The sequence below is a fragment of the Protopterus annectens genome, chromosome 3.part1, assembly GCF_019279795.1.
Source record: "Protopterus annectens isolate FY-2018-M chromosome 3.part1, PAN1.0, whole genome shotgun sequence".
Lineage (NCBI taxonomy): Eukaryota > Metazoa > Chordata > Ceratodontiformes > Protopteridae > Protopterus > Protopterus annectens.
In genome coordinates, this window is record NC_056732.1 from 1,652,753,930 (window position 1) to 1,652,777,527 (window position 23,598).

The 23,598-nt window shown below is 38.7% G+C and overlaps 1 protein-coding gene across 1 annotated transcript in view; it reads left to right on the top strand.

Annotated features, from left to right (window-relative positions):
* PEX1 (peroxisomal biogenesis factor 1) overlaps positions 1 to 23,598 on the top strand; it is a 1,694,243-nt gene that overhangs the window by 1,113,330 nt on the left and 557,315 nt on the right. The window contains exon 18 of the mRNA XM_044067676.1: positions 8,387 to 8,529. Coding sequence (XP_043923611.1) covers positions 8,387 to 8,529 — 143 coding nt within the window. The remainder of the gene's footprint in view (positions 1 to 8,386; positions 8,530 to 23,598) is intronic.

The window sequence follows — 23,598 nt, forward strand, 5'->3', positions numbered from 1 at the left end:
TCCCTTTGGGAAAAACACAGTGCCCACAAACTACCATATCGAAGAGAACCTACTTAACTCTGAAGGTGTTATGAGGGATCTAGGGATACAGGTAGATAGCAATCTCTCCTTCGACAACCACGTTGCCACTGTAGTTAGGAAGTCCTTCTACGTGGCACATCTCATCACAAAAGAGTTCTCTTCCAGGAAAAAAGAAGTCATCATCTCTCTCTACTCGGCCCTCATCAGACCCATTATAGAGTACAGTGCCCCATTTGGCATGTACGTCATTAGACACCTCCAACAACTGGAAAGGCCACAGAAGTTCCTCACTAAGAGGATTTTAGGACTCAAACATGTGCCTTATGCAGGTAGACTTAAAAAACTTAAACTTTACTCTGTCTCATATTGCCTACTTAGAGGCGATCTCTGCTTGACATACAAAGCCATGTCTGACCCAGTTTTGATAGACATGCTTCATCTGAAAAATCCCAATCCCTCCCTGCTACTCATTCAGAAGACCTCAACCTTATCAGCACATTAAACAGAACCTGCTGGAAGGATAGGTTCCTAACCCAGAGACTTCCAGTACCCTGGAATAAACTCCCCATTCACGTCAAGCAGAGCACCTCACTGGCCCTCTTCAAGAGAAATCTTGATGAGTGGATGGGACATAGGAAATTCACCCCTGGGACCACTTCAATCGCATTGCTAGATAAGGGCACAGAGAACTAATGTCTGGTAAGCCAAGATGACTGGGAACAGTATTGAGCTAGGCTTGCCTTGGCTCCAGGGCTGTTAGCCTAGTACTTACCTATGAACCTATAAGACATAACCCAAATAACTAAAGCTACTCTGGCAGTGATCATTCAAATATTTACTGTTATTGTAAGGATACTTACACAACTGTACTTTCCTGGTAAACATGTTTGATGAAGGTTCCTGCTTTTTTCTATTAAAGCGCAATTAACAGCTATTTAATTTTTTATGAAAGATGTAAAGCTGATTCTTTGACTTCTTATAAACTCTACAAGACCTTTTTCAGCAGTAGTCCTCCTGCGATGGGCTCCATTTAGACAAACGGTGCCCCCATGGGATCTTATTTTTGTACTGGAAGCATTATCTGAACCTCTGAACCAACACAGTCAGCTTTCTTGAAATTTATCTCCTGGAAAACATTGTTCTTAGTTGCTATTACTTCTGCCGGAAGAGTATTGCATTACATGGCCTATCTTCTGCCGTTCCTTATATAGTTTTTCACAAGAACAGAATGTCTCTGCATACTCCTTTTTTGCCAAGGTAGTTTCTGATGTAAACATACACCAGCTGATTCACTTACCAGGCTTTTTTTCCAGATCATTCTAATAAAGGTGAATATATTTTATATACCCTGAATGTACACAGGCAACTTGGATTATACCCTCTTAAAGCAAAATCCATCAGAAAACAATCAAAACTTGTTTGTTAATTTTTAGTTAGTAAACCTGGGTCAAGAATGTCTAAAGTTATCATTTCTATGTGGCTTTGTGGTTGTATTTAATTTACTCAATTCATAATTGTCCATCACCATGCCAACCTAAAACTCATTCCACCTGGTCTCTTGCCAGTTCACCAGCCTTTAGAAATTCTTCAATTCAGATTTGTGCAGTAGCAAGATGGTCTACTTTGCATGCCTTCACTAAACATTGCAAGGTAGTTGTCATTTTGAGGCCTAAGGCTTCCTTCAGCACCACTATCCTTAAAGATCTTTTGTCATGATGTCACCCAGGTGTCTTGTAGCTGGGGATTTTGACCCATCAGTCAAACAGTACGGACAGGATTATTAAAATGCGGTAGTTATGTCTGTGTCTCCTACACCCTGCCCTCTGTACCTCTTCCATATTGCCATTTGGTAGGACCTGAAGGACATTTATATTTATCTTATTGACTGCTTTGACATGTGGCTTCACTGGTTGGCAACAAACTTAATCTGAGGCATCTCCATACTCAGACAGGCATTGAGTAGAAATATTTTTTAAAGGGTATCAAGGCTGGATCACTAGCACTGGCTCTGATCTGGAAACCATCTCGAGGACCCATCAGTTGTTTCAGACAGATGTGGATGAAAGGCTCTGTTGTTATGGTATGTACATAACTGCAATGTTTCATTTAACATGCATAGACTGTCAAAATACGCTAAGTAAATATTTAAAATTTTTGATAGTCACTGGACAAGCTGTTCTGGTCTAACATACATTTCTGATTCTCAGATTTTTCCATCTGTTCACCATTGTATTCTGGAGACTATGTGAACCTCATCTCTTGAATTAGGATGTGAGAAGTACTTGCTAGTCAGAACATCAAGCATTATTTGGACATCATGTCATGAACCCCAACCATAGCTGTCAAACGCAGCCACTGACCCCCCCCCTCCCCATTGTGGTTTATGCTAAAATTACTTTGAGATGAGAATAGGACATACTCCATTCCAGGTTCTCAGCTTTTGAGTTTGAGTGGAGGATTTGAAGCAACTCTGCTTGGAAATTTCTAAGGATATAGATGAGTAATGATGTGCAGTGATAACATCTAATTTTTTAAATATTTTGAGTGAATGTACATGGATTTGTAACCCCCTTAATGAAGCTTATCATAAGAAAGGATTTTATGATGATCTTCCTGTTGATCACTGCTGCTGTAGCCTTAGCTATATGTGATATAACAGCTGGCTAGCTTCCAAAGCTTCAGAGCATCTTCCATGTGCCCAAACCATTAGTCATCTCTGAGGTGAAGAAAAACTCAGGTTACTTCACCATGCCCTTCAGAGTTTTTTACCTCCGAGAAGAGAGATCCTCTGTGGGCTTTCAGGGATCAACAGTTGGCTAACACAATTTCATTAATGGACAGGCAGGTTCCCATCTGGGGAAAAAAAGCTTCCACATTACTTTTTTACTTGTATAAAATAACTTTTTGTGAGAAACAAGTAGTTCTACACTAGGAAAATATTTTTATTTAATGTCATGACTTATTTACGTTTAAATATGACTCTTTTTACTTTTGTGGTAAAAAGTTGTTCAACACTGCTTTTTCTGTGGATAATCTGTGTTTATTTTACTTCTGGAAAGTGTTTAAAGTGCTTTTTACAATGTTTTTTCTTGGGGGAAGTTACTTTTTTAGTAATTTTCACTGACCATCACTGCTAAGCTTCCCCAGGAAATGAGCACCATTTTCATCTTGTCTATAGAACAAACTACTGGTCCCTCGTTGAGTTTCTTCCAGCCAGAAAGAAAAAGATTGTGAAGCAGCCATCGTCATCACAGCAAGCTGGTATTTTGCCTCATACTCAAGTGGGTGATTCTACTGTAGCCAAAGCGGATTCCTCAAACCACTCATCTTTTTCTTCAGATCTTTCTGATGTAGTCCTTAACAGGCACCACCATGGATCAGAGGGTTAGCCATGGCCTCTGCGGCTGTTGAGGTCCCCCTTAGTGGGCAAGTGAGAGTAACTCTTGTCGGTCATGGCAGAAGGGACAGTGAATGTGTCCTTGCTTATCTGGATTGTTGTCCGCATCCATGGGGAAGCTGTCACTGGCAATACTAGGGAGGTTTTCCCAAAGTTTCCGGTAGAAAAGAGACAGAAAAGTAAACATTTATCTTCTCCTTTGTCAGTTACTCTGGATAGCCTCTGGATAGGAGTAATTTCTTGGGCCCGGCTCACGGTCTTGTGTCAGGCCCTTGACCTTTTCTGTTAGGTGGATTTTGGTAAAATAAAAATGGATTCTTGTTTCCTGCAGAAGTTTAGGAATTGGAATCTGTATGAGATTGTGGCAGAACAGATGCATTTAATTTCTTCTCAGGTTTCTGATTCAGATTCTGAGGAGGGTTTCTTTGCAACTATTTCTAGGATGAATCAATATCTTCAGGGGGAAAATACTGAGGTTTTTCAGTTCCTAAGAAAATATTTTTGCTACAACTGAAATTTCTAGTACCTTTATCTATTCCCCCCATGCTGTCAACATTGGAGAATGGTTTTGTCACATGCTGTGGTTTCCTTGACTGTCAGTCTGCTGTCCCTATGTACCTATGAAAGCAGGTTGTATAGCATTCCTTATTCATTCAAGTTTTTATACACTTATCACAAACCGGACCCAGCAGCTGTAGCTTTAGCAGATCCATCTGGTGCAAACCATTTTGCTAATTTTAGTCCTTCTACTTTTGATAAGGATGGAAAAGCTTTTCATAAATTTTGGGAAAAGTATATGCTTTTACAGTTTTGATTTTCAGAATTCTGAACTGTCAGGATCATATGTTGAAGTTTTTCCTGACTAATTGTGAAAATATGATGAATGTTTTGGCATCACTTTCATCTTGTGGGGGGAAAATCTGCATTGTGTAGTTCAGTTTCTTCTATTTCTCAAGTCATCACTCATTGTTTGAAATATGTTCATGACTCTTTAGGTACTACTTCCAGAGCTGCTGCTGCCAATAATACTGTTTTAACCAGATTTTCCTGGCTGAATACTCAGAACCTCCCAGAATATGTAAAAAAATGAAAATTTGAATTCTCCTTTCAGTATAAATTTAGTTTTTGGTCCCTCTATTGTAGAGGTGATCAAAATTTTGATGACAGAGGTAAGCTGATTCAGGGTATCTCTCAGATTTTTCAGGTTCCTTCTTTACATTAACTAAGGGCTTGTATGCTCCCTTGTCTAATTTTGACAAGAAACAAAGTAAACAGTTTAAGCAGAATGCTAATAAGCAGATGTTTAAAAAGCAATGGCAGGGAGATTCCAAAAGAAAGCTGAACCCCCCAAAGGACAGTCAAATGTGTCAGAATGACTTTATAAGGGAACTTGTCCACACCCACCCCACCCCCGGCAGTCCCTTATCCCTCCCAGAAAGTCTGGATCTCCATTTCTGTCTTTGACAACAGTTTGTTTCAAACAAATGAGTGGTAAATGTGATCCATCTAGGATACGGATAATGGGAGGAAATTTCTCCTTTCCAAGGGATTCCTCCCCATCCATTAGACCATCCCAGACTCTTTCCTTCTGTCTTGCATCATATGCTGTCTCAGGAGGTAATGCAATATGTTCCTCCTCTTTAGAATAGTTATAAAAAAGAAAATATGTTATGTATAATGTATGTAAAAGGAAAAAATGTTAATATGGCTTGTTTTCTTTTCTGTTAATGTTCGTTTGCCTGTGTCTTAAGTGATTAATAAAGGTGTTTTCCACTAAAAACACGAACAGTTCTGTTTTTTTTTTCTTTCTTTTGTTTTCATGAATCAGTTTGTGATAGTTCCCATGTTCAAAATACTTTCTTTGCACATCCTGTTATCACTTCTTCCTCATTTGAGTTTTCTAATAACCTTAGATTTAAGAGATGGATATCATCATATTCCTATTCATTCGGATTTCAGAAATTTCTCAAAATTATTTATAGTTGGATCACTTCCCTCCCTTACTCTAGCTTTCCACTACTCCAGGAGTTTCCTCAAAGTGTCTAGCTCTTGTCATAGCCCATTACAGGCTACAGAGTATCCACATTTTTTCATATTTAGACAACTTGCTTGTCTTTGCAGAGTCCTTTTCAGAGTTTCAGGAATCTCTCTTAGTAAGAGATCTCATACATAGTCTGTATTCCAAGCGTATATTCGTCTTTTCTGATTCCATCTCACAGAATTGTTTCTAGGGTGCCTGCTAGACACCTCAGTACAAAGAGCGTGTCTTCCACAAGTGGTCTCAACAGTTGGCAGAGTCAAGGCTCGTTCTGCCAGAGTGTTGGCCTCAACTAAGGCTTTTTCGAAGGGGTTGGACTCTAAAGTATTCAAGAAGCAGGAACTTTGTACTCTGTACATACATCAAATTATTATAAACTAGATTCATTGTCAAGGTCTATAATAGGTTTTACTAGGACCATTCTCCAGAGGCTTCCGGACTCTTCCACTTCTAGTGGCTTTACACTCAGACTTCTGTCACAGCAAGGGAATACTTCAGGATTCTGGTTTTCATGGCTTCCAAAATTTTCATGATATCTGTGGCAATACTCCACATGAGAAAGATTCAGTGGTATCTGAAATATTTTTGGCCCCAGTATCAACACCCATTGTCTTTTTAAATTCCATTTCTGGGATTTGTGAAAAGACAATTCAGTTGGTAGACATTAGTTTCCAGATTTTCTGGACTCCTTTTTTGCTCCAAAGCATCCAGTCACAACAGACACCCAAGAGTTTGCTTGTGAAGCCCTGTCTGGGTATAAATGTGCAGGGTCTTTGGGACAAGAAAGACAAACCAAAACACATAAACATAAAAGAGATGCTAGCTATTGTAAATGCTGTCACCTTTCTGAATCTATAGTTCCTAGAACCTCTTCACTGTTTGCAGACAATACCTCAGTAATATGGTACATAAACAAAAAGGGGACTTACCCCCTTTGCAAACTAGCCATGTTAGCGTGGCATATAGCTGTACAGCACGGTCTTGCTCTACATGCCTCTTACATTCCGTCAGAGCAAAATTATGCAACGGACAAGCTGAGCAGGAACAAGACAGACCCTCACAAATGGAAACTGAATAGGGGGACTTCCAATATTTGATCCATCTGTGGGGAAGTCCTCAAGTATGCCTTTTTGCCTCCTTTCTAAACAATCAGCTGGCAAAATTCAGTTTTAGGACTCCATGCAAGAAGTCATGGAAGATGAATACCTTTTTCCTTTCCAGGGACAGAAATGTTTCTTTATGCTTTTCCACCATGTCCACTGGTTTCCAGGGTACTTCTAAAGATTTAGGACTCCCTAAAGATCTTTATAGTGATTCCATTCTGGCGCTGACATCACTGGTTCTCCCTTCTTTTGGAATTGGCCAGGGGCAATTACCACAAACTTCATCACAGACTGAATTACTCATATAGTAAAGGGGGTGTTTGATGCATTCTGACCCCAAACAACTAAAACTGACTGCCAGGATGATAGATTTTTAATACCTTTTAGGTGCCTATTTACTGAGGATGTGCAGAAGGTATTAATGGGGGGCAAGAAAGCCTGCTACTACAAAATCACATGGTATCATATATTATCAAATAGAAAAGGTTTTCTGGTTGGTTCCAGCAAAAGAGCCAGCATCCATTCAAGGATACTGTTTCTTTGGTTTTACAGTATTTGTGAGAGTAACTCCTCGTTCAAGGCTCATTTGTCAGCAATTTCAGCATGTCTGCCCATTGATCCCCACTTTCAAAGCAATCTCATGTGAAAATGTTTTTGAAAGCGGTTTTATTAAGAAGCCACCCAGAAAAACATTGGCTGCTCTTTGGGATTTTACATTTTGTGTTCGAGATTGCTGAATTTGAACATGCTTATCTGGCTGATTTTGAGGTTCTTAACATGGAAAACAGTTTTGCTGATTGCTCTGACCTCTACAAGAAGAGTAGCTGAGTTGCAAGCTTATATGGTGGGTCAGCCTTGTCTCATTTTTCACAACTACAGGATTTCTTTGAGAACTAATCCTTTTACGCCTAAAGTGCTGGCCAAGTTTACCTTAAATCAGTCTATCCATCTCATTTTCTTTCCAGAAACCAAAAATGAGGGAGAACGGGCACTTTCATACCTTGGATGTCCACAGACATCTCGGGTACTATCTTGACAGAACAAACTCTTTCTGAACTTCTGATCAGTTGTTCATTTCTTGTGAAGGTAAGAAAAAGGAGCAACCTGTGTCAAAGTGGATTATTTCCAAATTGTGGTCTCAAGCTGTGGGCAGGGACGAGGCTCATTCTGCCAGATTGAGCTTTTTGGAAAAGGTTGGACTTGAAGTATAGAAGCAGCATGCTTGTCCTCACTACATACTCCAAAGCACTATAACTAGATTCCTTCTCCAGGACCCTTCCCCTTCTACTGCCCAGTCCTTTTAAATTATGGTAATCTACCCATATTGCTAAGGCTACAGTAACAGTGATCAATATGAAGAACATAGTACAGCTGTGTAAGTGAACTTACTGTAATAGTAGATGTTCTGATGGTCTATGCTGCAGTAGCTGCTCCCTCCCGCCTTTCATCTTGATTGTTTATGCCAGAATGTAGACATGTATTTTTTCCTAGCAATGTTCTCTCAGGGTTAGCCTTCCTCTCCCAATTGGCATAAAAGATCTGAAGGGTTCGGAACCCAAATTTGACTTTTTTATTCAGCTCATCTCAAGCTAACTGTTTTGGCACATAGAAGTTTTGGAAGCTGTCCAACTGTTGTAGCCTGTGCATGTTATAACCCATGTAGCAAAGCCTGCTGCAGCAGTGATCATTTGAACATCTGCAGTTATGGTAAGTTTACTTACATAATTGTACTTTCATATTTTTGGTGTATTAAATGCATTTCCATTTCCGAGGCTTTAAACCATGACGTAAACTGATTCATTTCTTACATGCTTTTGCTATGTGCAGAGCTCAAGCTGCCAGACCCTGCATATTGTTCTTTGATGAATTTGATTCCCTTGCCCCTCGACGAGGTCATGATAACACAGGAGTGACTGACAGAGTGGTGAACCAGCTGCTGACACAGCTGGATGGAGTGGAAGAATTGCAAGGTAAGTGCAACATTTTTTTCTTCCTTTTGCAGCATATATTTTCAATTATTACATTTTATTTATTTTGAAATGCTACATGACCAAGGTAAATTAAAAAATATCTTCACTAAAGGAATAGAAGCAAGTAAAGTACAGCTGTAATGGACAGAGAAACACTTACTTAGTGCTGCTAAATGGTCATCCAACCTATAGAACTGCATTAGGGATCGTAACTACTTCATTACTGGAAGATTTTATAAGAAATGCACCCACATTTTTGACCATCTTACCCTATTTTACACTGCACATACAAGACTATATGGGTTGAAATGTTTGATATTTTCTAACAAAAATTTCTGGGCAAAATATTTGGACAAGTTTGTGCTAATTGTGCTTATAGTATACATATTGTCCAAATCAAACAGATGGCTGTAGCTTGAATCATTTAAGAATGATATGCCAGAAGAAAAATGAAATATCTGCAATATAGAAATAAAGCTATGGGAAATGAATAGTGTATTAACAGTTTACATTATAAGAACATTTTATGATGTGGAAAATAGGTTTGCCAATGCAGTTGTTTTACTTTAAGACATAACAGCGTCCCTGCACTGGTAAGGTAGATATTTGCATTTGTTTTCTGTTTGCTTAATTGTGTGTAAAAATATTGCCCCTTTATATGCCTGCACATTTACGTGTGTATAGAAATACATACATATATCTATAAGTAATCGGAGAGGAAAGGAGAGAATGCATCAGCCTGTCACCTGAACCAGTACCCAGATCAACTAGCGTACCAGTTTAAAGCTGTTGGTTGCAAAAGACCTGGTCAGAGTCTAAGAGCATGTACTAAAGAAGTGCATGCTTCAACTTAGAATTGAATGTAGACACGGTGTATCTCTAGTTCATCTGCTTTACCACTAAGATGGATTGAGGTTTGGTATAATGGTTAATGGGTTGAGGGTTATTGTATCATTTGTTTATCTTTGTTTACCAGGAAAAACATACTGTGATTGAAACCATTTTCAATTGAGGTCGGGGAGAAAAGCTCCAAAGTTATAACAGATATAAGTTTAGAGAACATTGCAAAATACGTAAAGTAACAAAACAGGAGTTTTTCATTGTACAAGGAGAAAAAAAGCTGTACAGTTTTTACAATTACAAAATAAAGAAGATAGTTACTTTACATACATATGTTAATAGATTGTGACATTTTTCATTGGGAATCAAATATTTATGCACATTAAAATGGTATGTACAGTTTAGGATCTACAGCCGAAATATAAAACATAGTTTGTACTGAAACTGAATATAAACGATTACTGCAGAGATATATTAGAATATAATGTCATTTAACCATTGTAAAAAATGGAGTTTTCAAGAGTAAAGTATGTAGGTTAGAGTTTGTAGAGGAGGTTGTAGTTTTGAATGTTATGTTTTATAAAGAATGTTAGTGTGCAGTGGAACATGAGACAGAAGTACAGAGAGAGAAATGATTGGTGAGTTAGGGTTGGGGGAAGAAGATGGACGTATATTGATTGGAAGCAGGTGAGCTGTATATGGGGGAGGAAAAGTGTTTACGGGTATTATTTATGTACTGTCCTGGAACTGTGCAGAAGTATATGCAGTTGTCTATTAAGTGTTTGTCCAGTGATGGCTTAAATAAATTTAGATTGCCTTAATTGTAAGGGGATTGAATTCCAGATTCTTGTAACGTAAGAGTAAAGTGAGTCACCAACAGAGAGTACTGTTTTGTTGCTGGATCTGAGGGTTCTTATTTCACTATAAAGTTGCATTGTACATTGTAGAGACGGACATTTTTCAGGGTAGTACATTAGTTTGTGGGCTATACTAAATTGTAAGTACTTAAGGTACTGTGGAAGTTCAAGCCAGTTACGATCTTTTAGGGGTATTTAGTGGTCTTTTTTTGGGGGGGGGTATTTGCAAGAAATTTGGCTATTTTGCTGTAGGCTATTTGTAGTTTGCTTTTTAGTGTGGAGTTTACATTTGATAAAGATAGGTGTTACATAAAGTAGGGATGAAGTAAATATGTTTTTGTTATTGAATTTTTGGAGTGGTCAGTTAGAAAAATTATATTGGGAGCCTAATTTCCATTTTTTATTTATTTATTTTTTGATGACTTGAAGGAGGTGGTGATGATATCTGAGATGATTATGAGTTAATATCCTGAGGAGTTTGGTTTGAGAAACATATTCTATTTTAGTATTAGATGATAGATGACAGAATGTGGAATAAATGTTCTTGTTCTACGTAGTTTTTAGGGTAAATAGCATTTGGTTGATAAGGCTGCTTGTTGGGTGATGTTTTTCAGAGAATATAGTGTCTGAGTAGAATAGATGAGTGTAGGATAGTCTGCATAATGCATTGTGGTTAACGTGTTTACCTCACAGACACACGGTGCAAGGTTTGATTCTCGCCTTTGTGGAGAGATTGGCTAGGCTTAAAATGGCCCACAAGGGTAGCTAGCTTAGGTACTTACCTGTGAACCTGTTGAAGCAGCTGAGAACCATTCGAGGTTGTGACACATTATCCCCTCCCTCTTGCATATGTAATTCATCTGACTGCATGCACTGTGTTCTGGGGAGAGGTGGTCCCACACTTGGTCCTGAAATGCTTCATGGTAAGCATAGGTTGTGGGAAAAAATAGAGTTCATGCGTCAGCTCACTTGTCTACTAAAAATATAGTTAGGAAGTGAATACAGTTACAATATAAATAGAAATAAATACAAATCAATATGTATGTCCTTCAGCAGATGATAGGGGAATGAAATGCAAAACTGAAGGCATATGGGATGAAACTGATTACAGATAAAGTTGTAATGGCAGCAAATGGGGGAAAACAGAAGAAGCAAAGAATTGAGATAGAAGGGAAGAATAGTTGAACAGGATAACAGCTTTAAGTATTTGGGAGAGGTGTTTGAGGAGAAGTGAAGTCTGACTGAAGAGTTCACAGCTAAAATCAGAGGGGCTGCAGCCAATTGGCACAGAGTATCAGGTGTAGCATACGACAGAAGAGTGCCAAAGAAGCTGAAAAGCAAGGCGTGCAAAACAGTGCCGTTATCAGTACTACTGTATGATACAGAAACCTGGGCAATAAAGCCAGAGCAGCTGAGGAAGCTAGAAGTGATAGAGAAGAAGGGCTTGAGATAGATGGTAGGATGCACACTGTGGAACAAATGAAAAAATGACATAAGAACAGAAGCCAAAGTAGCTCCAGCTGCAGAAGAAGAACAGATTATGATGGTTTGGGCACATGTGTTAAAAAGCAAAAGACAATCTGGTGAAGCAGATTTGGGACAGACAGGAAGAAGGCAAGAGAAAATGAGGGCATCCAGTAAAGAGGTTGATGGATTGTGTGAGAGAAGACCGCAACAGTGAGGCACAAGTGTTGAATGTAGGACAGTTGCACTGAATAGAGAGAGCTGGTGATAGTTGATAAGACACGGAAAAGGGAGTTGGTGATGCCCTTTGATCTCTTTAGGTTGTTTGTATGCATCAGATGTGTGAGGTAAAGATAATACTCCAAAACGTTGGCCACTTGTCTACTGCTTCAGTAAATTTAGTGTTAGATCAGAAGAAATGATAATGTTAGAGGGCTTAGGTTCAATTCTTAGTTGAAGCACAGACTTGATATCAATGTGCTCTTGGATTCCAACCTGTGTTTTTGCCTACAAAGGCTTCTAATTGATGTAACAGTTTGAGTTCTGGTTTAGGGAACATGTTGATGCACTCTTTCCTTTCCTCCTGCTGGATTACTTATGCATTATGTTAGATGGAGGAAGATGCTCCTGCACATAATTTTGTATGTGCAACAGTACTTAGCCTGTGTCATGCATGAAAAAAGAGTCTAGGGACGTGACCATTTATCTAAAAAAAAAAAAAAAGGTAAAGTTAAAAGATGTAACTGTAAACTATGTAAGTAAATATAAATGTGTAGCTGTACTTGCTGTTCTGCTTGTCTTGTTTTTGTTGTGTGTGTGTGTGTGTGTGTGTGTGTGTGTGTGTGTGTGTGTGCACTTTCTTGCACACATGCAGATATATATGGGTTAGTGTAATATCACTGCAGCACAAAACATCGGCGCACTATTCATCATCTTAAAATCATTCCGACTGAAATTACAAACTCTCCACTATACATGTTAAATGATCAAAAGTCACCAACTTGATCTTTTTTTTTTTTGCAGGGGCATAGTTCTCATTCCCACTAAAGATACAGTCTTGCACTGGCCCCTGTGGCTAGCTGATCTGTCGACCAAATGGATCTGACAAAATAACTGTCAATACTGCATACAACGGTCACCTTGTGTAAGATCCAAGGTCTGGGGTGTGGTGAAACATCTGATACTCTGGGTTTTGGAAACAATTTCGTGATGAGCCACTTATGAAACTTGTTTCCAAAACCTGGAGTACCAGTTATTTCATTTAAGAAGCCTCAGAACACTGTATTATCTCTATGACTCTTTACATATATGTCTGCATGTGTGCACTTAATACATGCTTGCTAATGCACACACGCAAATGTATGTATTCATACATGCACAGGTACATAGTGTATGTACAATATAGGGGTGTGGAGTGTAGCAAGTAAAATATTTGGTGGTTCTGTTTTGGAAATGTGGCACTCATCGTACATCTTATTCCCAAAAAACTGAGGCAGTACTTATTTCATTTGTTACACTTTAGACTTCCATATATTCCATTTAAATATTTTTTCTTTGCAGCTTTTTTGTGAGAAATACTTTTTCCCATTGAAAAAAGTCAGAAGTAAAATCAAAGTAATGATAATATGATAGTGATATACAGGCTGTCTGCTACCACCTTCTCACATTGAATGATTTGTAAATTGAGAGTTAAAAGGGAACACCCATTGTTTTATTTTAAAAGACAGGGAGTCACCATTTATATATTTTTTTGCCTTTGCTTAGATAAGCTATAAAAGAAAACATTTGAAGATATTCCATGTTGATGTAGTCAGTCATGGATAAAGCAGTTGAGAAAGAGCATATGAATGAATGCAAGGTTAGCGTGCAGAGCAGTGGTTGATGGAGAGCAAAATGAAGTTCCCTTACTGTGAATCAGGTGTTTTGTTTGCTGACCTTATGCAAGAATGCTGCTGATCAGCCTGATTTAGAATCAACAGATTAAGCTAATCTCTTCAATCACTACTAGAGAGCAGATGGGGACTTTTAAAAAAAAATCATCAAAGTCTAAAAAGCCAGAGAGTGGAATGTTTGTAGGGATATGTGGGTATTCTGATAAGGATATCTATTGCAGTTCCTTGGATTGTAATTATAATCGCTAAAATAGCAAAATTATGAGTACAAATGTAGAAGGAGAGTGCATTTTATTTGTTTATTTGTTAACCAGGTAAGCCACTGAAAAGAGAGAATCATTTTCAGGAGTGACCAAGGAGCACTGTTTGGTTAAATGGTTTGCTCATATTCACACAGTTTGTAAGAGAAGGCTAAACACAGGACTACAAAATCTGAAGCTCATTAACAGCTTAATGCCTTATCCACCTGAGCTAAACTCTGCTAGACTGAGTCCACGGTTGCTTTACCTCAACGTGCGTCTTCTATTCTAAGGTACAGAAGTGTTATGGTTAATGTGTAGAAGAGGTGTGCAGTTTAGTGGATTGCACCGTTTGGTATAACAGTGAATTTCAGAATTAACCTTTACTTAATTTGCTTAGAATTTTGGGTCCCACACTTCTGCAAGGGAGACCTGTGGGGAAACTGCCACTTACAGTTTTCAGGTGATCACATGACAGATACATTTTGTAGAGCTCTTGCTGCTGCATTTGTAACATTTATGGGGTAATCCCATGGTATTTCCAGTACTTTGCAGCTAACTTTGAGGGATGAGCATTTAATGTGCTGTTAGTGCAACTCTGTTGGTATTTTGAGCAGGTGAAATATAGATCGTTCCCCATCTGCATCATTATATATTTTTGGATTTTAACAGGAAGGAACGACTGCTGAAGAAGTAATCTGGCAGCATGGGGACAGAAAAAAAAACAGATCAGTTGACCAGTACCCTAGACTGTAAGTTTGTCTTGAGATGGTTCACACCTCCCATTCAGAGAAGAGATTATAATCAACACCATAACACCACCAAGCCAGTCATCTCATTTCCCAAAACCCTTCATAGTCGCCATGCTCTGTTGTTTCCAAAATTCTGAACATAAGTATGACTGTTCAAAACTGAAAATCAATTTGCTCTGCTTCTTCCACATAGTAGTGGTGGTGATGGTTAGGGGGAACTGCCAAGATCCACTACAAGGGTAGCTATTTGCAGCTGCCAAGTCATCATCTTTCTTGTTTTTTTTTTTTTCATTTTGATTACTTTTTTGTGAGACTGTAGCAGTATACTTCTTAATCCACTTCCCTGCCAGCACCATATACCTTAGTTCTGTATATATTGTACAGTGTAATAACAGCTCCTTTCCATGTTGCCACCTTTACTTTTTGACTTGGTCCTAGTCGTGTGTAGCAGTACAGATTAATTCAGTTTCTTGTACTATAAATGGCACCGTTTTTCATCATAAGCTGTATGGAATGTGTCTTTCGTACTTTAATCTGTATTTTAAAAAACAGATCATGTCCATATCTTTTTTTTTTTTAAGAAAATTTGTATTAATTTAACATATTGACATCCGCGGTGGTGCAGCGGTAGCGTTGTTGCCTCACAGCAAGAGGTTCTCCCGTTCGATTCTCGGCTGGAGTGTGGGGAGTGCCTTCTGTGTGGAGTTTGCATGTCCTCCCCGTGGTTGGGTGGGCGTTCGAAAGGCATGCGTAAATGGGCGTGCCTTCGTTGAAGGTTGAACTTTGACCTGGCACCTTGGTGTTCGTCAGAATCTGCTGCCAATCATTAGCGGACCGGAGTTCCGCTGTGGCGACCCCTAACCGGGAAAAGCAAAAAGACAACTTCACAGAAAGGAAGAAATTCAACATCACATACTGTTATACAATGTTAGGAATATATGTACAATTAATATATTACTACTACATATAACCACTAGGGCGGCACAGTGGTGGAGCATTTAGTGTTGTTGACTCACAGCAAGAGGTTCTCTGGTTTGATTCTCAGCCGGGGTGCCTTCTCTGCATAGTCTGCATGTCCTCCTTGCATTCACATGGGTTTCCTCTGGATGTTCGGGTTTTCTTCCACATTCCAAAGATGTGTCTTCTTCCACATTCCAAAGATGTGTCTGGAGCATTTCAACCTGGGCCTGTGCTGAAAATGAGCTCTGTCCCATTCGGACTTTCCAGTAAACAAATGTTAAATAAATAAATAAGTATTAAGAGTCTTGGTATTTCAGTAGCAACATTGCAAGCCTACCCAAACCACTAAAAGTCTTAGTATGATTTATAACTTCTGATTGCTTGTTTTTCAGTTTTACATAGTATTGCTGATAAATTTAAAACTTCTTTGAATGTAGGAACTAAGTTTGATTTCCAGTTTTTCATAATAACTTTTCTAGCTACTGCCAGTAAACTCCAGCAGATTGTTTTTTTTACAGCTAAAGGAAGTGGAACATATTGGTATTATTGAACTAGGTAAAGAGCAGCTATCAGACCATAACCACTTAAAAACAAATAATCCCTTAAAAACATACCTATCTCTTCCCAATAAACATTTATTTTTTTCAAAATCCATAAACATGTTTCCAATCAGCTTTTACAACTTTACTTCAACAAACTGAGGAAGTCATTTTACTAAACTTAGACATTTTATGAGGAGTAACAACTATTCTCTGTTTTTATTTCCATATAAAAACGTTCCAGTATAAACTTGAAGTTTTGCTAACTGACTTAAGTAACACATTTCTATTCTTACCATCTATTGAGTCACTCAGTCCTCTACTGTCTAAAAAGATCCAGAATTTTGCATTAAAATTATTATTTATAATTGTATAACTTGGGCAAGTTTCTTTTGTAGATCAGTTAAAGATATTATTCATATAGTTATATAAAGAGGCATGGTGTTCTTTTTCACTTCACTCATATTATCTAAAAATTAATTTAATTTCTTACTGTTGGATAATATTACCTGGATAACAGATTCATCCACTTTGTTTCATTAACTATTCTGGTGACTTAGCTTTTCCTTTTTAATAGCAATCAGACCATAATACTCATCTATTCCTTTTAATAAATTCTTTTTGACATTGTTCTGAGTTTCCTTAAATCTAGAGGTATGTACAATGGGAAAGTACAAAAATTCCCATGTTGATATTAATGGAGTTTTAAAAAAAAAATTCTTTAAGAATTGATTTCATATATGCAGATTCTAAAGATTGAAATGAATTTCCTTCTAAGGTAAATTTTATTAACCAGATGAAAGAATTGTTACATATTTCTAATTTATCATATTTGATAAATGTATAAGAATTTAATCTGCTCCTGAATGGTTTTCTATTGACTAATGTAGGTTGAGTCTATCTAGAGTGTAATAGAGTTAAATTTTGTCGCAGTATAATAATAATCTACATCTTGGAAGCTAATACCACAGTACTCCTAAAATCTCATATGGTTCTTAAAAGCAGTTCTCAGCTTTTTTAGAATACTATATGAATGAAGTTAACATTTTGTCCTTTTTCTTTAAATCTTGGGTAATATAATCATTTTAATAAGTACTAACCTATTTTCAAAAGTAAAAAAAAAATCATTCCATTTCGATAAGAAGTAACACTTCAATTATTTTTTTAAAAATTGTTCGTAATTTTACTCACGTCTTGACATATTTTTATTCCTAAATATTTTAGTTCTTTTCCTTCCCATTTATTTTTATCTTTAAACTTACTGTCTAGTAATTTAACACTAAAGGCTCAGTTTTATTATTAAATTTCAACAGAGATACTTCTTGAAGCTTTTCAATTTCCTCATCTCTTTTTTCAGTTGAATAATGTAAGTCTCCTATAGTTAGTAAAATATCTGCAAAACTGTATTTTAGATTGACAGTGCTTGTTAATTGAGAATACATAATTTTTTCATTACTTATATTGTTAGCTAAGGGTTCGATAACTAATGCAAATAGTTGAGGGGACAAGAGACACACTTTATTTGCATCTTTGTTTAAATTGAATCCTTGAGAAATGTAAGATCCAATTTTAACATATGCTTTGGAGTCTTTATACAGGATTTTTTAATATTCTAGTAAATTGTTCTGGAAATGCAAACGCTTCTAAAATTTTAAACAAGTAGCTCCAACCTACAGAATAAAAATCCCTCTCAGTATCTTAGCTTATTCGGGTCAATTTCTTGTTCATTCCTTTTGCTAAATGTAAGATGGTTACAACCATTTTTATATTATATATTCTTCTATTGACTATAAATTCTGTTTGATCTTTATCAATTTATTTAGCTACTATATCTCTTAATCTTGTAGCGAAGATGGAAGTAAATCTTTGATAGCCTGCATTTAACAATGAAATAGGTATATACGAGGAAACTAACTTGTTATCCTTTCTTTGTTTAAGTATAGGCAAGATTACAGAAAATTTCCATGAGGGAGGGTTTTGTCACTCTGAATTACCCTGAAAACGCCACTGAGTAAATCTAAAATATTTAACTGAAGCAGACTATATAATTCCATACTTAAAAGCAATCTAACCCTGGAGCTTTACCATTTTCCCTTTATTTAAAGCTTCTTTAACTTATATTAGGGTACTAGGGTTATTCAGCAGATATATTTATTGGTCATTAAGTTTATTAGTAACATTTTCTTTAAGTACTTGTCAGTTTTGTAATTATCAAGATTATTTTTATCTTTAACATACTCATGGAATTTTTAAAAACATTAAGCATTTCCTCTATGTCTGAGGTGAGCTTAGTGTGAGGATTTTAGATATTATTGATTTGTGCCTTTTTGCTTTACATCTTACTTTTATTAGCTAATCTATGTAGATTTTTTTAAGTCATCACATAACTGCAAATTTTTTTTTTTTTCTAAAGCTATCTCCACTTTATGTGAAAACTCTTTTGGTAGTTTATCATTATTTTTAATGAATTGTGTATTATCTAATTTCTTGCTGTTTAAACATCGCTCTGTGTATTTCATCTTCTATTTCAAGCAACTCCTTATCCCATTCTTTCATTTTATTAATAGCCCATCTTCCCATTCTGTCTTTAATATGCATTTTTAAGGAGTCCCATAGCATGACTTTACTAAACTGACCATTATCAAGGATAAAAAAATTCTTGATTTGTTCTTTAAGGTAACTTTTAAATTCGTTTAATTTCATCATATATGTTTGAATTCCGTAAATCATCTGAATTTTCCTGTAGCTACTAATATATTAATACTTAGTGCATTATGATCAGATAAAGGACAAAGAATAGTTTTAAAATAATGCTCTTTATTAAGTAAATCTATAGAGGACTAAATCCTATCACTTCTAGTTTGTGCCCCATGTGCATAAGAAAATAAGTGAAGAACAATGATTTATCTTCTGCTTTTAGTATTAAATCAACTAAATTATTACTGCTAATCCATCTGTTTAGTGCTTTAACTGATACCAGTATTAGCTTTCTTCTGTTCACTTTTAACTTCTGTAGTAGATTTGCAGTTAAGTCCCCTGCTAAGATTAAACTACCCTTCCAATGACTTTGTAGTAAGTTTAAGTGATCTTTAGCCACTGTTGCACCTGTTTCAGGGATCCAGTAAAAATTAGCTAATGTATAGCATTTACCATTATATTTCATTATTGCAAATGTAAACATTCCTTTGGGATCTTTAATGGATTCCATGACTTTAGGCATTACAGTAGATTTTTTCCAAAGTATAGCAGTTCCTCTTCCCTTTTTGTTAAAAGAAGCAGATGATAACATTTTGTAACCTAAGTTATTTAAATGTATATATTTATCAAGTGAGTCACTTGCAAGAATATAATGTCTCTTGTGTTTAATTTTAGATATCTCACTAATGATTTCCTTTTGATTCTGTTATTTAATCCATTTACATTAATGGATAATAGATTAAAACCATCCATACCATGTATTTAAAAAGATTTATTTTAAAAGATATGACACATTATGTACCCTATTAATTTAATTGTGTACAAGACTCTAATGCATTCCTCCAAGACTGTCTTAACATTCCACATTTTTGGAATTCTTCCTTTCTACAAACTAAACTGCTAAAACTCATAAATAACAAAAACAAGTCTACAGCTGTAACTGTTTATATTGCTAATAAAACACAGCCTACCATTGATACCAAAGTTCCTAGTTTGCCTGTCGAATAGAGAAACTACTATACTATCTCTGTACCTACCAGTACCCAAGCATTCGTAAAAAACTAGTGAAAAGATACAGTGGCTTACAAACAGTTAATGTAGTATTATATACACATCAAAAATGAGACTATTAATTTGGTTATATTTTTGCCATTTAAAACAATCCCCCTTATTGCTACATAACATTTTAGTAATCCTCTTCTGTTAATCACAAATATTAAATAATCCAACAAATGCTGTACTATTTACCTATTTATAAATATTCCTAAATTATTAACTTGTTTAACATTATTAGAACTAAAGTTCTAAATAAAAAAGTAGAACAGAGTGGGACCTGAAGAGATAAAGATATCTGTAAACGTACAGGTGACAGGTAATCTTATCATACTAAACTATTAAACAAAAGGGAAATCGGTCACATGTATATTTATCATGCTAAAAGGTATGCACATATTTTATAGATCTAACAAAAGCAAAAAGTAGTAACCGATACAAAATAAAAAGCAATCTGCTGAAGTCCTGTGATTAGAGGGATGAAAGGACTTAACATAGCATGTTAAGTTGTCTATCTCGCCTTCATTCTTGCTGGATGGGTTCGGAGCCGACCTCGGCTCCGACTCGGCCACTCTAAAAGCTCGAGAGTTGGTTCCACCGGCTCGAGGCTCCCCTTATATCCCACAATGCTAGGCGAGAGTTACCTCAGATCTCGTTTGCCGCTACAGCTTCGAGGTTGGTTGTTTCTACCGGTTCCTGGTAAGTACTATTTCTTGTTGAAATTAGTCTTTAAAAACCCCTTTAATTTAATATATTTACTTAGTTTAGAGTAGGTTAGAAAACTTTTATTCCCTACCCAAAAAATTTTCCGTTTCTTTTCCCAAGAACCTTTGGTTCTTCCCTTGGGCCGATAGGCCTTTCCTTCCCTAGTGGAGTGTGTGTGTTTTATTGTAGTTAAAATTTCTAGTACTACTATTACTTTTTATTGTATTAACCTGACAGGGTATAACTAGAGTGTTGTGTGTGTGTTGTGTACACCTGTTCAGACAAAAATGTCTAAAGAAGCAAAGGTCTCCGGATTCAAGAAGTGTGATGTGTGCTGTCAGAAAATGTCTCTGACAGACGCTCACACTTCTTGTGTCTATTGTCTGGGGCCTTTGCACCTGCAGGACTCCTGTGCTGTGTGCCATGGCTTCAGCCCCAGGGTCCTGCAGGAAAGAAAGAATAAATTAATTCTTAGAGGCTTACTCAAGCCAGAGGATTCCCTGTCTGTGTCAACAGGGAAGCCCTCTAAGGCATCTAGGTATTCGGCTCCGGCAACTGAGCCGAGACCTAAGGTTTCTCAACCTTTGCCTTCATCGGCTCCGGCTGGAGCCGATAGGTCTCAGCCCACAGTTTCTGTGGCCCCCTCGGCTCCGGCCGGAGCCGAGGTAATAGAAGTTCCCGTGTCGGCTCCGACCAGACCTTCGGAGCCGACAACTAGGAAGAGGTCCAGGTCACCATCTCTTGGCTCCGTTCATTCGGCTCCAGGATCTCCCCTGCTGTCTGAACGGAGCCAAAGGTCTCACTCCTCTAGGTCATCGAGGCTGTCGGATCATGACCTTCAGAGGGTAGTGAGTCGACTACTTAAGTCCGAGGCACTGGCCCAGATGCTTCAGAGCCCGACTCATCAGTCGATGCCTGCCCGGTCCATCAACATATTCCTCCTTCGACTCTCTTGAGCTCGGAGCCGGGTCGTGTCGGAACCGAGACTGTGATTGCGTCGGAGCCGATACAATTGTCTTCGGCTCCGTCGTCGGCTCCGTTTTCTTCCTTGGAAGAATCTCGGCGCCGGACTTCCCTCGTCGGCTCCGAGGGGGTGAGTGGCATCGGACCCTTGTCCGACCCCCCTCTCCCTCTCGGGGCTTCGGCGCTGGTGAGTTCGGCTCCGACATCGGCCTCGGAGCCATCACTGTCGGTGCCGAGGGGGGTTCTTAGCTTCTCGGAGCGGGACCTCTGGCTCTGCCTGACAGGGGTGCATTCGAGGTCATGCGGAGTGTGTTAGAGCCTGGCTCTACTCCACAGTCGGCTCCGTCCGCCCCTCCCTCTATGGTGCCTCAGGCTAAGTCGACTCACTCCCTCATCCCGGACCGCAGAGAGCCAGCTCCTCAGGAGTCCCCTGTGGGGATTTCATCCTCTTCCGAGGCCTCTCCTGATTTGGCAGAAGAGCCCCCGCGGAAGAGGAAGTGTAAGAGGAAACACATTGACGCGCCTGAGTCCGTCACGTCAGACACAGATTTGGATGATTCTGAGGGTTCCCCGTTCCCCTTCTGAAGATGTCTCATTTGCAGACATTCTGGAGATCCTGAAACAGAGGGGAAATTGGCCAGCCCTCAACCCTTCGGAGGACGAATCTGTGTATCTTGAGGCGTTTGGCTCTCGTCCTTCCACCTCCTGGGTGTTCCCGCCCCCCTCATGCAGGTGGTTGCTAAGAAGGCATGGACGGCTCCTGATTCAGTGGACCCCACTCCCAGGAGACCCTCTAAGTTCATAACAGCTCCAGCAGACAAACAATTTTTAACAAAAGGAGTTTCTGTGGATGCTATGGTGGTAGCTGCTGCCACAAAGAAGGAACTAGCTGATCCTTCAGTACCTGTCCATCCACCTAATAAGGAATCTAGGTCCATGGATAGGTAATGGAAGCGGATGTTCTCCTCAGCGACATTTACCATGCGTTCGCTGAACTACCTGTGCCATTTTACTCGTCTTCAAAGGGACTTGATCAAGGAAGCGAGTGAAATGTTAAAGGATCCTACAGCTGCGGGTTTCCAAGACAAGATGAACACGCAGCTGGCTACCCTTAATTCCATAACCAACTCCTCCATGCGCCTTCTTTCTTACGCGGCTGATGGAGCGAGCAGAGCCGCAGGGACAGGGGTGGCCTTACGTAGGCACGCCTGGATGCGGCTATGCAATTTTGCGGACCCTTTCAAGACGTCTTTCACGAACTCCCCTTTTGATGGATCATCTCTCTTTGGTCCGCAAGTGAAAGAAACCCTGACTAGGTGCGAGACTGATGGCAAGACCCTTTCTGCCGTCGGAGTCCGTTTTTCTACTCCTTCCAGGCCTTACCCCAAAGGCCAGAAGGGTGGAAAGATGTGGTTCCGTTAACAATCTCAAGGGACTTCGCCTGACGCACAGAGTCGTTTTCCCACCAGAGGCAGAGGTGGGAATAACAATGGTAGACGTCGCCCTAGGGGCAGGGGGGGTCCGCAGAACCAGGGCAATCGGGAAGCCTTCCCTGACAAGCCCTTTCAGCATCCCTGGGGTGTTGCCCGACTGCCCATCTTCGGAGGCAGTCGGGGGAAGATTGTCACTGTACCCAGAAGCCTGGCTATCCCTGACTCAAGACAAATGGGTACAGTCCATCATTTCAAGGCTATTCTATCCCCTTTCTTCGCTTTCCAAATCAGTCAAAAAAATCCCTTCCAGATGTTCCACCCGCTCAAAGGGATCTAGCAGCTTTGGAAATTTCAAAACTGCTTGCAAAAAGAGCAATTCAGCCAGTGCCAGCAGACCAACAAGGATCCGGAATCTACTCAAGGTTCTTTATAGTTCCAAAGAAAACAGGGGACTGGAGACCGATATTGGATCTCAGTGTCTTGAACAAATCAGTCAAGAAAACAAGATTTCAGATGGTCACGCTGCAATCCATCCTTCCCCTTTTGGGCAAAGGAAACTGGATGTGCTCTATAGACCTTCGGGATGCGTACTATCACATAAAAATGAACAGACGCTCCAGAAGATTCCTCCGCTTCAGGCTGGGAACCAGTCATTTTCAATTCAGGGCCCTGCCC